Source organism: Phyllobates terribilis, unplaced genomic scaffold (assembly GCF_046119375.1).
Source record: "Phyllobates terribilis strain yellow unplaced genomic scaffold, ASM4611937v1 Scaffold_12__6_contigs__length_324123572, whole genome shotgun sequence".
In the NCBI taxonomy this organism is placed as follows: Eukaryota; Metazoa; Chordata; class Amphibia; order Anura; family Dendrobatidae; genus Phyllobates; species Phyllobates terribilis.
The window spans coordinates 15304601-15317128 of record NW_027362772.1 but is presented as its reverse complement, the minus strand read 5'-3'; the positions used below and the strand labels follow the sequence as shown (position 1 = coordinate 15317128).

The window sequence follows — 12528 nt, the reverse complement described above, 5'->3', positions numbered from 1 at the left end:
CAATAAGCTATGTAATAAAATACAGTGTAAGGGGACGGTGCTGTACATAACAAGAGAGGGCACTGTGTAATAAGGGACGGCAATATACATAATAAAGGAAAGCATGTAAGATATATAATTGTGCGTGGCTATATATATATATCTGTAGCTTGGTCGCTATTAAAGGAGGGGGGGGCCCAGACACATTTCTTGCACAGGGGCCCCAAGCTGTCAGTGTCTGCCCCTGGGTGCCCCTCCCTGTGCTCCATTTGGCCACATGGTCACAGTGGGGCACTATGGGGGCAGAGTATGTGTTGATAATCCATACACTTTGGCCGGTTTGCACAATTTGGGAGCTCTTAGCCTTCGGTGGGCACTTTGTTATACTATGTGAGCACTAGGTGACTTTTTGTGGCAGTACCCGGACAACATATAAAACCAGGAGGGCACTGTATGGCACTATTTGGGCGCTCTGGCAATGTGACCTGTAGTATGTGTCTCCTGATGTCTTATTGTGGGGAAATCACCACCAAGAAGTCAAGGAACCAAGTGCTGAGACACTGGGATCAGAAAATATCAGCTTTATTGGACACCATGGGGCAGGCAGCAGTGCCATCATCAGGTTCTGGGCATGGGAAGTGGCGTATGGTTATGCCTATCGCACGTTGGACACGACTATAACGATAATTATGAAGATGATTCCCACCACCAGGGCGGCGATATTCAGGTTGAAGGCCGTCTTGGAGTGTTTCGCTGCCGTCATTGAGTCATTCTGATTGGAAGCATCTCGTGCCTGAAATAGAGAAGCAGAATGTGTCAGGTCAGAAATCTATCTATAGAGCGCACATAAAGTTAGGATCTCTCAAGTGCAGAGATGCAAAGGGCAGAAAAGTCCCCACCGCTCTGCTGACCCCAAAAACTGCAGAGTCCAGACCTCCTCTGGTATCAGCACAAGCACTGTTCCCCCTGCGGGGAGTTTCATGGCTGAGCAACTGCATGCAGCCGTACATCACCAAGCACAATGCCGAGCCTCGGATGAAGTGGAGTAAACCCGCCACCACTGGACTCTGGAGTAGACATGTCTGTACAGTGATGGATCGCACTTCTCTATCTGCGTCTGATGGAGGGGTCTGGGTTTGGTGATTCCAGCAGGACGTTACCCCCTGACTGCATTGTGCTGCTGTACAGATGGTGGAGGAGGCTAATGCTATGGACTGTTATCAGGGGTCGGTATTGGGCCCTTAGTTCCAGTGAGGGGAAATCTTAATCTTCAACACAAGACATTGCAGACAATTGTATCTTCAGCTTTGTGGGAACAGTCTTTCTGTTCCCCATGACTGTGCTTAGTGCACAAGCTCCATCCAGACGTGGAGGAGAACATGAGCGGCCGCACAGACCCGGGACCCTCAAGGAACGAAGATTGTGAGCCCAGCCTCCCCCCCAACATCTGGGTCTGGATGAAGGGGCAAAATATCTCAGACACTTCCAAAATCTTGTAGAAATCCTTCCCAGAAGAGCAGGAACCGTTATTTCGACAAAGAGGCGACTCCATATTAATCTACTTAAATCCAAAATTCGTCGAGTCCCCTCAGTATAAGGGATCAAAACAGTCAGTTTTTTATTCGCCCATATACAATGTTTTGCTCAATAGAAGAGTAAGAAAAAATTTTTGGTAAACCATGAACCAAGCCTTTCTCCCACCCAATATTTTTCCTGTGCAGACACAATGTATCATTCTAGGTAAATTGTAAAGGCATTTGATGCAGGAGACGAGAAAGCCAGGGTACTTTTTTTAAGTAAAAGTTTGGATTTTATGTAATTTCATTTTTACAAAAAAATTCCCAATGTCTTTTTGCTCTTTTTTCACTCTCTAATTTTTTGGGTTTGCTCTACAACGTGAGTGAGGTTTTCATTATGCAGATATTTTTTGCTAATTCATCATTTGCAACTTTTCGGAATGTCACCAAAGTTTTGCACAGTGGTGTTGCGGCCCCTTAGTGGAGCACAAAGTCCATCAATTATTATTTTTTTGCACAGTTGGACACTAAGTTAGGACATTTTAGGTTTCCTAAGGCTGGGCTCACATGCTGCGGATTTGGTGCAGCTTTTAGGCAGCAGAGTTTCCATGTGTTACATGTGTATTTTGTCGATGAAGATTTTTGCCTTTACATTGCAAAGAGTGAATATAAAAAATGCACCCAAAATACATTTTTTCATGCAATTTCTGCCAAAAAATGAAAAATGTATCATTAAGATATTGGATGAAAATAAGTAATAATTCATCCACTTTGCTGGAGCTAAAAAATGCTGGGGATTTTAGGTGCGTCAAATTCACACATAAAATCCTCAGCAAATACGCAAAGTGTGAAATTAGTCTAAAAAAGTGCAAAGAAATATATTTTAAATTGCACCAAAATGTTTTGCTTCATTTTGATGAATTTGGAGCAAATAAGAAGGAAGATAAAAAAAAATACTTTAAAAAGTTTCTCCCTTACCTTTATTGAAAAGATGAGGGCGGCCACCCCGATGGGGAGACAGCAGCACAGCGTGCTGAAGATGGACCAGCCCAGGTAATCCTTCTGTCCGGTGCTTGACATGGCTGTAACAAGGAGCTGTCACCACTCGCTGCAATCTCTCCAGCCGTGCAGTGATGCTTAGACCTTGAGGTGAGAAGATTTTTACCACGAGGGCGGAGTCTGTGTCATGAGGGATGCAGTCTATGACACGGGGGTGGAGCCTATGACACAAGGGTGGAGTCATACTGTGCATCTTTTGTGCACTGCACTGATGTTACTTCTCCAAAGTTACAAGTTTTGGGACAATCAGTGAAGTCTTCTGCAAACTATATGATAAAATTAATTTCCTCTTAGTACATTAGGGAAACGCATGTAGAGCAATTCCCTAAATTCTCTTACATTACAAACCTTTACCTTGTGGGTGATAGAGAAATTTCTAATTGCCCACAGTTTTCTTGCATGATTTTTCGACAGAATACAGACCACCATAATCAGCGTTATGCTAGGAAACTGCAAGGATAGCAATTCCCTAAATGCTCCCAATATGGGACTCTCCACTGTTACAGGTGGAGTAGACCAAAGAAAGTCCACGGTCCAAGGTCCCCGTGCACAGGATGCTTTATGAGCAGAATACAGGCTGCCACAAACAGCCACAAATTTTCTTTTTGCTTCTTTATCTGCAACGTTTAAGATCGGAAGATACATTAATGAATTACTATATATGCAATCGCCAGAAGTACTAAGGTCTATAAAGCAACTTTGTCTCCAGACCTGGTTTCCTTCTGCTCGCGGTGGGATTTGGTAATGTCAGTAGTAAGACCGAGATTTCGTTGGACTTGAGGGTTGCAAAATGTTAACAGTAAAATCAATTACAAAATATCGAATAGTTAAAAAGACAAAGGAAGCGACGCAACTATTGTAACATCGGACGGTTCCTTCAGTGAGTGATAGGAACTGCAGATACCCAGAGGTAAGACAGCAAAAAAAAAAAAATGATGTCTTAGGGCGAAATCCTAGATTTAGAGGATTTGTGCAATAGCAACCATGGAAGAAGAAGACAACCTTGTCCACTTTAATGTGGCAACGCCACCTACGACAATGAATACCCTCCCTGACTCTACGCCACTGGTCTAATCTGTTGACACAGAAGTCTTGGGATCAGGGCTCCTAGTATCTACCGAGGAACGACTGAGCCTGGTTCTTTGGGTGGTGCCTTTCTGTTTACAGGTTGGCACAGCAGATGAAAACACAACTGGTCCATCATGTTCAACGGTGTAGCATCGGCGTCTCTGCCTCCTGCTGGGCATAGACATCGTTCCCCTCACCGCCCCGGTCCGGCGTCTTCCTGCTCCCCTGCTGCTGCTGTGGCGCGCACCGGGCACTGTGCATAGGGGGCGCGCCCATTCCCTCCCTCTTAAAGGGGCCGCGCGCGTAGTCCTAAAGAGTCCCTGGTCAATGGCCGGAGGACTTCCCCTATATAAGGCACCTCCTCCAAAATTGAGGTGCCTGTGCAAGGTTGTTGTTTTGTGTGCTAACACTGTCCTCAGCCCTCAGGTCCTGCTGCTTGTCAGTCCTGCCCGCCAGTCTGTCTAACAGTCCCTCCCGCAAGTCTATCAGCCGTGCCCGCCAGCTTGCCTACTTGAAGCACCTATCTGGCTATCCGCTGTATCCGCCTGCTTGCCTACCCGGAGCACCAGTCTGGCTATCAGCCGTACCTGCTTGCTTATCTACCCTGATCACCCACCAGCCTTCCTGCCATGCTCATCCGCTGTACCGGTCAGCTCCTGTCATCTGACCCGTGGGAGTCAACTGCTCTCACACAAGGTCGGTCCCAGAGTGGCACCTGGTCCACCTGCCCGGTTCCTCCCTGGTTCAAGGAGTCGACTAAGCCGCCGTGTGACCTGGGTCGGTCTGAGTAGGCACTTAGTTACGCCCCTCTGGTCCCTCCTTGCACCGAAGCATAGAGGTTCCACCACCCGGACCCCTAACAAACTGTATTGGCTGCTGTCTTGGCAATATGTAGCTGTAGCATTGGCCGGGTCGGTGGAGCAGTGTCTTTGAGGGGAGAATAGAGGGACTTCCAGGTCAGATATGATTGGCCCGCATTAGGTTCAATCCTCTCCTGGTAGAACGCCAATATGGCTTCTTGTCCTTGATGCCCTTGGGTTACCATTTATTCCATATCTTGGTCACTTCCACAGATCATTTGATGGACCCGTTCGACTTCAAGTTATGGCTAAACAAGGACACAGGAAAATCCAGAATGTGAATCAGTCTGCATAGTTTGTCATGATACCAAACAAGCACAACATTGAAGTTCTTAACTTCTTCTCTGATGAAATAGAGACCAAGCTGGAAGCACCTGGAGAAAATCTGAAGCTCAGACCCAAAGGAATTGAGAGGAGGAAACTATAGTTTTACTCTTGTCGCGTTCCTCCTGGTTAAAGTCTACAGACCAAGAGAGGAACCAGGTTTCTCTTTTACTTCACTTTAGTATTTTCATATGTTCTTTTCTCCACCCTACCAGTTGGCTTTCTACCATCTAGGCATGCAATAAACATCACCTTAATGGTTTCTTTATTTTCGGCTGCACAATGTGGTACAACAGTAGTTTTAGGTTTTGGAACTTCCTTATATTCCTCCATAATTTCCTGTGCTCCTTCAATGGAGCCTCCACTTTACGAGAAGTCGTCTCTTAAGTCTCGTATGCCTGGTCATCTTTTTGGTCCCAAGATTCTTCACGAGACATCTCAGTCTCTAAATTTTCTACACCAGGGTCAAAAAAATCCATGTCAACAATGGCACTTTTGAAGATCTGGACATTTCAAGTTTGGCACAGAAAATAGAGCCATATTGGGTGCGGCAGTCTGATAATGCACAGCTGAAAAAAAATGAATGTCGTGCTCAATTGTCGGTTTACTTGGACTCTGAATGAGTGACACAGTAGGACACTACTACTAAGACTGTCACAGGCGACCCTGTGGTCTCTTCCGTAATAATACGGGATATTTATCTGCACATATGACACAGGGTTCATGAGCAGTCTATCACTTCTTACAGTGTTACAAAGGATTTCAGCCTCTGTGTGAACTGTAACCATCTTCCCATACTGATCGTCACCCGGCTTTTCCCTTAATCAAATACAGCACTGTGCAAAAATTTTATGTAGGAATGGAAAAAATGCTGCCGAGGAAGAAGAATGCTTTCAGAAATAGAACTTTGAGTCCGTCTGTGATCACATGAATAGACAGAAGGATCCACACAAGCCTCATACACAGGAAATCTGGGCTCAGCTCTCCAAGATGCTTGGCACAACCTCCTGCCGAGATCCTCCATAACTAGGGATGAGCAGACCTGTGGAAGTTTGGGTTTGTCGCTTTCGACCAAACTTTAGTCCAAAGTTGGGTTTGGGTACCAGCACTGTACCCGAAACTCATAGAAGTCAATGGGGACCCAAACTCTGGAACTGGAAAAGCTCTCTCTCCAGACTGTAAAACGGACTTCCAGGAGAAGTCCATGTTCGGGGTTTGAGTCCGGTACGAACCCCACATGTCACTCATCTCTATTCATAGCCTATGTACAAGTGACCAGAGGAAGTGATGGAGGCGACGGGCGATCACCAGATACTGATGATGGAGGTGATGGGCGGTCACCAGATACTGATGATGGAGGCGACGGGCGGTCACCAGATACTGATGATGGAGGTGATGGGCGGTCACCAGATACTGATGATGGACGTGACGGACGGTCACCAGATACTGATGATGGAGGCGACGGGCGGTCACCAGATACTGATGATGGAGGGGACGGGCGGTCACCGGATACTGATGATGGAGGCGACGGGCGGTCACCAGATACTGATGATGGAGGCGATGGGCGGTCACCAGATACTGATGATGGAGGTGATGGGCGGTCACCAGATACTGATGATGGACGTGACGGACGGTCACCAGATACTGATGATGGAGGCGACGGGCGGTCACCAGATACTGATGATGGAGGGGACGGGTGGTCACCAGATACTGATGATGGACGTGACGGACGGTCACCAGATACTGATGATGGAGGCGACGGGCGGTCACCAGATACTGATGATGGAGGGAACGGACTGTCACCAGATACTGATGATGGAAGGGACGGGCGGTCACCAGATACTGATGATGGAGATGATGGGCGGTCACTAGATACTGATGATGGATGTGATGGGCGGTCACCAGATACTGATGATGGAGGTGACGGGCGATCACCAGATACTGATGATGGACGTGACGGACGTCACCAGATACTGATGATGGAGGCGACGGGCGGTCACCAGATACTGATGATGGAGGGAACGGACTGTCACCAGATACTGATGATGGAAGGGACGGGCGGTCACCAGATACTGATGATGGAGATGATGGGCGGTCACTAGATACTGATGATGGATGTGATGGGCGGTCACCAGATACTGATGATTGAGGTGACGGGCGATCACCAGATACTGATGATGGACGTGACGGACGGTCACCAGATACTGATGATGGAAGGGACGGACGGTCACCAGATACTGATGATGGAGGTGATGGGCGGTCACCAGATACTGATGATGGAGGCGACGGGCGGTCACAAGATACTAATGATGGAGGTGATGGGCGGTCACCAGATACTGATGATGGAGGTGATGGGCAGTCACCAAATACTGACGATGGAGGTGATGGGCGGTCACCATATACTGATGATGGAGGCGACGGGCGGTCACCAGATACTGATGATGGAGGCGATGGGCGGTCACTAGATACTGATGATGGAGGCGACGGGCGGTCACCAGATACTGATGATGGACGTGATGGGCGGTCACCAGATACTAATGATGGAAGAGACGGGCGGTTACCAGATACTGATGATGGAGGCGACGGGCGGTCACCAGGTACTGATGATGGATGTGACAGGCGATCACCAGATACTGATCATGGAGGCGACGGCGGTCACCAGATACTGATGATGCAGGTGATGGGCGGTACCCAGATACTGATGATGCACTTTTGCACTTTTTGCACTTTTGCACAGTACTTTATAACTTACAGAAACAGATGATTTCCTTCTTGCAACTTGTTAGGTCTGGGGTCTGAACTCTTGGAGGTCAAAGTCAGCCATTTTTCTGGGGGACTCTGACGTCGAACAAGTGCCACGAGGCACGCAGAGCGGGCACACCATAGGTTGCCTAGAGCGCTATTTTGGAGAACCATATATGAGAGCTGTAATCCTGATATCAGTGACTGAGGCCTGGAGAGCCACAGAGTGTTATGTACTTGTCCCAGATCCATTGAACTCTGTTGTGCTCCACGTCGGGCTTTGCAGATGTCCCATGTGATCATCTGCTTGGCCTTATATAAGGGCTACCTAGACACACACCTGTGTCATGGTATTAAATCTCTTAGTTTGTTGGTGCACCACGGCTTCCAGGACCTCATTAAGTCTTTTAGTTTGTCTCTGCTACGTGTCTGCCTGTAGCATCCAGGACAGGACATCTTCTATCCGCTTGCAGCTTCCAGTACTTTTGATACGTTTCTGCCTGTGGCTTCCAGAACGTCTCCTGTCTCCTTGTGGCTTCCTGGACCTCATTAAGACTTTTAGTTTGTCTCTGGTACATGTCTACAGGTGGCCTTCAGTAAATCTGTTGCCTGTCTGCGGTCTCCCAGACATCTCCGGTATGCCTGCTGCTTCCAATAACTTTGATACCTACCTGCTGTCTCCTGGACGTCTCTGATATGCTTGAAGTTTCCAGTAATTCTGCAAACTGTTTCCCATGTGAAACACCCGCCTGCTGCACCGACGCCCATGGCCTGTCTGCCCAATCAGACATTGGGCTTCGAGGATCCACCTCTCCTAGTGAGCCCTTGACCCAAGGCACATGGTGATCTTGTAGTCAGGACAAAGAGGAGAGATGGGGTCTGCAGACCCCTCTACTTAATGCCAGGCCCAAGTCATGTTGGATTAGGTCCTAGTCAGATTAGAAAAATAGGCACATTTCTGAGTCCAGGACCTGGGGCTGGTTATTTACTCACCACCTCTGGCTCTGATGCTGTCTAGTGTCTAGTGTCCCAAACTCTGGTCTACAACTAGATATGAGAGCAGTATCTGAGAGTGTGGGGATCGTGTGATGTGGACACAATCCCTTAATCAGGGGTAGGTAACCTTGGTGAATTAGAGATCCTCTGCAGTAATGCAAATGGTACTGGAGAACGTCTCTGGATCAGAGGGGGGGGGGGAGTGTCAAGTCTGCTGATTACAGAGACAAAAGAGAGGCCCCAGCGTCCACTCATAGTTAGACTTAAAGAGGACCTGTTAACAGGCAGAAAGTGGGCAGTTTCGTTTTTATTTTATTCTCGCTGCTCCCCTGAGTATTCCATTATTTTTGTTTTGCAAATCCATCATACGGTTGCAGAGATATGGTCTTTTTTATTTAGTGTTAAGTTAGTGGTCTTTAACAAGGGGGCGGGGCTCAACAGGTAATTATGCAGCACAGCCTAAAAAAAGGCCCCAAAGCAGCCAAAAGACACATCCCAGAGGAGCCTTAAGACATGCCCCAAAGCTAGCTAAAGACATTTCCAGAGAAGCCTAGAGATGTGCCCAAAAGCAGCCTAAAGATACGCCCCAGAGCAGCCTAAGGACACATCCCAGAGGAGCCTAGAGATACGCCCCAAAGCTACCTAAAGACATGCCTCCAGAGAAGCCTAGAGATGTGCCCAAAAGCAGCCTAAAGACATGCCTCCAGAGCAGACTAAAGACTCGCCCCAGTGCAACCTAGAGATATATATCCCAGAAGAGCCTAGAGATATGCCCCAAAGCTACCTAAAGACATGCCTCGAGAGCAGCCTAAAGACTCGCCCCAGTGCAGCCTAGAGATATACACCCCAGAAGAGCCTAGAGATATGCCCCATGCTACCTAAAGACATGCCTCCAGAGAAGCCTAGAGATGTGCCCAAAAGCAGCCTAAAGACATGCCTCCAGAGCAGACTAAAGACTCGCCCCAGTGCAGCCTAGAGATATACACCCCAGAAGAGCATAGAGATATGCCCCAAAGCTACCTAAAGACATGCCTCCATAGCAGCCTAGAGGTATACACCGCAGATGAGCCTAGAGTTACGCCCCAAAGCTACCTAAAGATATGCCTCCAGAGCAACCTAAAGATATACTCCCCAAAAAAGCCTAGAGATACGCCCCAAAGCTACCTAAAGACATGCCTCCAGAGTAGCCGAAAGACACACCCCAGAGGAGCCTAGAGATACGCCGCAAAGCTACCTAAAGACACGCGCCAGAGAAGCCTAGAAATGTGCCCAAAAGCAGCCTAAAGACATGACTCCAGAGCAGCCTAAAGACTCGCCCAAGAGCAGCCTAGAGATATACACCCCAGAAGAGCCTAGATATATTCCCCTAAGCTACCTAAAGACATGCCTCCAGAGCAGCCTAGAGGTATACACCCCAGATGAGCCTAGAGATACACCCCAAAGCTACCTAAAGACATGCCTCCAGAGCAGCCTAGAGATACGCCCCAGAGGAGCCTAGAGATATGCCCTAGAGGAGCCTAGAGATGCGACCCAAAACTACCTAAAGACATGCCTCCAGAGTAGCTTAGAGATATACATCCCAGATGAGCCTAGAGATATGCCCCAAAGCTACCTATAGACATGCCTGCAGAGCCGCCTAGAGATATACACCCCAGAAGAGCCTAGAGATACGCCCCAAAGCTACCTAAAGACATGCCTCCATAGCAGCCTAGAGATATGCCCCAAATGAGCCTAGAGATACGCCCCAGAGCTAGCTATAGACATGCCTCCAGAACCGCCTAGAGATATACATCCCAGATGAGCCAAGAGATATGCCCCAAAGCTACCTAGAGACATGCCTCCAGAGTCGCCTAGAGATATGCCCCAGATGAGCCTAGAGATACGCCCCAGAGCTAGCTAAAGACATGTTTCCAGAGCAACCTAGAGATACGCCCCAGAGGAGCCTAGAGATATGCCCCACAGGAGCCTGGAGATACGCCCCAAAACTACTTAAAGGCATGCCTCCAGAGTAGCCTGGAGATATACACCCCAGATGAGCCTAGAGATATGCCCCAGAGCTACCTAAAGACATGCCTCCAGAGCAGCCTAGAGATACGCCCTAGAGGAGCCTAGAGATATGGCCCGATGGAGCCTAGAGATACGCCCCAAATCTACCTAAAAACATGCCTCCAGAGCAGCCTAAAGACATGCCCCAGAGGAGCCTAGAGATACGCCTCAAAGCTACCTAAAGACATGCCTCCAGAGAAGCCTAGAGATGTGCCCAAAAGCAGCCTAAAGACATGCCTCCAGAGCAGACTAAAGACTCGCCCCAGTGCAACCTAGAGATATATACCCCAGAAGAGCCTAGAGATATGCCCCAAAGCTACCTAAAGACATGCCTCGAGAGCAGCCTAAAGACACACCGCAGAGGAGCCTAGAGATACGCCGCAAAGCTACCTAAAGACACATGCTAGAGAAGCCTAGAAATGTGCCCAAAAGCAGCCTAAAGACATGCCTCCAGAGCAGCCTAAAGACTCGCCCCAGACCAGCCTTTAGATATACACCCCAGAAGAGCCTAGATATATGCCCCAAAGATACCTAAAGACATGCCTCCAGAGCAGCCTAGAGGTATACACCCCAGATGAGCCTAGAGATACATCCCAAAGCTACCTAAAGACATGCCTGCAGAGCAGCCTAGAGATTCTCCCTTGAGGAGCCTAGAAATATGCCCCAGAAGAGCCTAGAGATGCGCCCTAAAACTACCTAAAGACATGCCTCCAGAGTAGCTTAGAGATATACATCCCAGATGAGCCTAGAGATATGCCCCAAAGCTACCTATAGACATGCCTCCAGAGCCACCTAGAGAGATACACCCCAGAAGAGCCTAGAGATATGCCCCAAAGCTACCTAAAGACATTCCTCCAGAGTAGCCTAGATATATACACCACAGAAGAGCCTAGAGATATGCCCCAAAGGTACCTAAAGACATGCCTCCAGAGCAGCCTAAAGACACACCCCAGAGGAGCCTAGAGATATGCCCCAAAACTACCTAAAGACATGCCTCCAGAGCAGCCTAAAGACATGCCTCCAGAGCAGCCTAGAGATATACACCCCAGAGGAGCCTAGAGATACGCCCAAAATCAGCCTAAAGACATGCCTCCAGAGCAGCCTAAAGATATGCCTCAGAGTAGCCTAGTGACAAACCCTCTTGAAGAAACTTAGCACTAAATAAAAAGTCCATATTTGTAGAACCATATTGTGGATATAAAAAAACAAACAAAAACAAACCCCGAGCATACTCAGGGGAGCAATGTGAATAATGGACACTTTTGACCTGTTGACAGCATTGCCATGCACTCCAGATTTTTATCATCCAGTACAATTGATTTTGGCTGCTTCTTCCTGGCACCGGCCACAAAACATATCTAGGAGAAATCAGATCTAACTTGTTGGACTTTTTTCAAGGTTTCCAGATGCAGGAGCTCTTAATATTTGTTAAAGGCTCGTTGCAAGAAACAATACTTTTTACATGTCTCAGACTGTTTTAAAGTAATCAACGAAACCCTACTTACCTCCTTGACGCCCTGCAGGTCCTGTCCCCACAATCACCCAGTTTCCGCTGGTCTCTGCTTCGGGTTTTAACATGTTTTGCTGCGGTTATGCAGTTGGTACAGGTGAAGCCTATTAAAACCATGCACAGTTCTTGACACCCAGTACTTGAAGGCTAAAAACCAGCTATGTTATAGAAGTGTGTATACACAGGGGTAAGGGGGCAGGACACTAAATCTTCATCCTACGTGTTGGGAACTCTGGATATAGCTCTGCCTGGGATTAGTCTAGTGAGCAGCATGCAGAGCTGTAGGCTATCACTGGGCCGGTGTGGCTGCAGCTGTCAGTCATGGTGCGGTCAGCTCTCTGCGGTGGTGCCAGGTTGGTTGGGTGGTCAAGCTCAAAACCACAAGTTCACAAACCTAAAAAAGAGCTAAGGCTCCACACTATTGAAT

At 48.0% G+C, this 12528-nt stretch overlaps 1 protein-coding gene across 1 annotated transcript; it reads right to left on the bottom strand.

The window, feature by feature from the left end:
* Window positions 1–545: 545 nt before the first annotated feature.
* LOC141172933 (dispanin subfamily A member 2b-like) lies at window positions 546–12294 on the bottom strand. The gene is made up of 3 exons (XM_073657547.1): window positions 12097–12294; window positions 2475–2716; window positions 546–772 (listed from the first exon to the last, which is right to left on the bottom strand). Exons 2-3 carry the CDS (start codon window positions 2574–2576, stop codon window positions 635–637), a joined length of 240 nt encoding a protein of 79 aa, XP_073513648.1. The 5' UTR covers window positions 2577–2716; window positions 12097–12294; the 3' UTR covers window positions 546–634.
* Window positions 12295–12528: the final 234 nt, after the last annotated feature.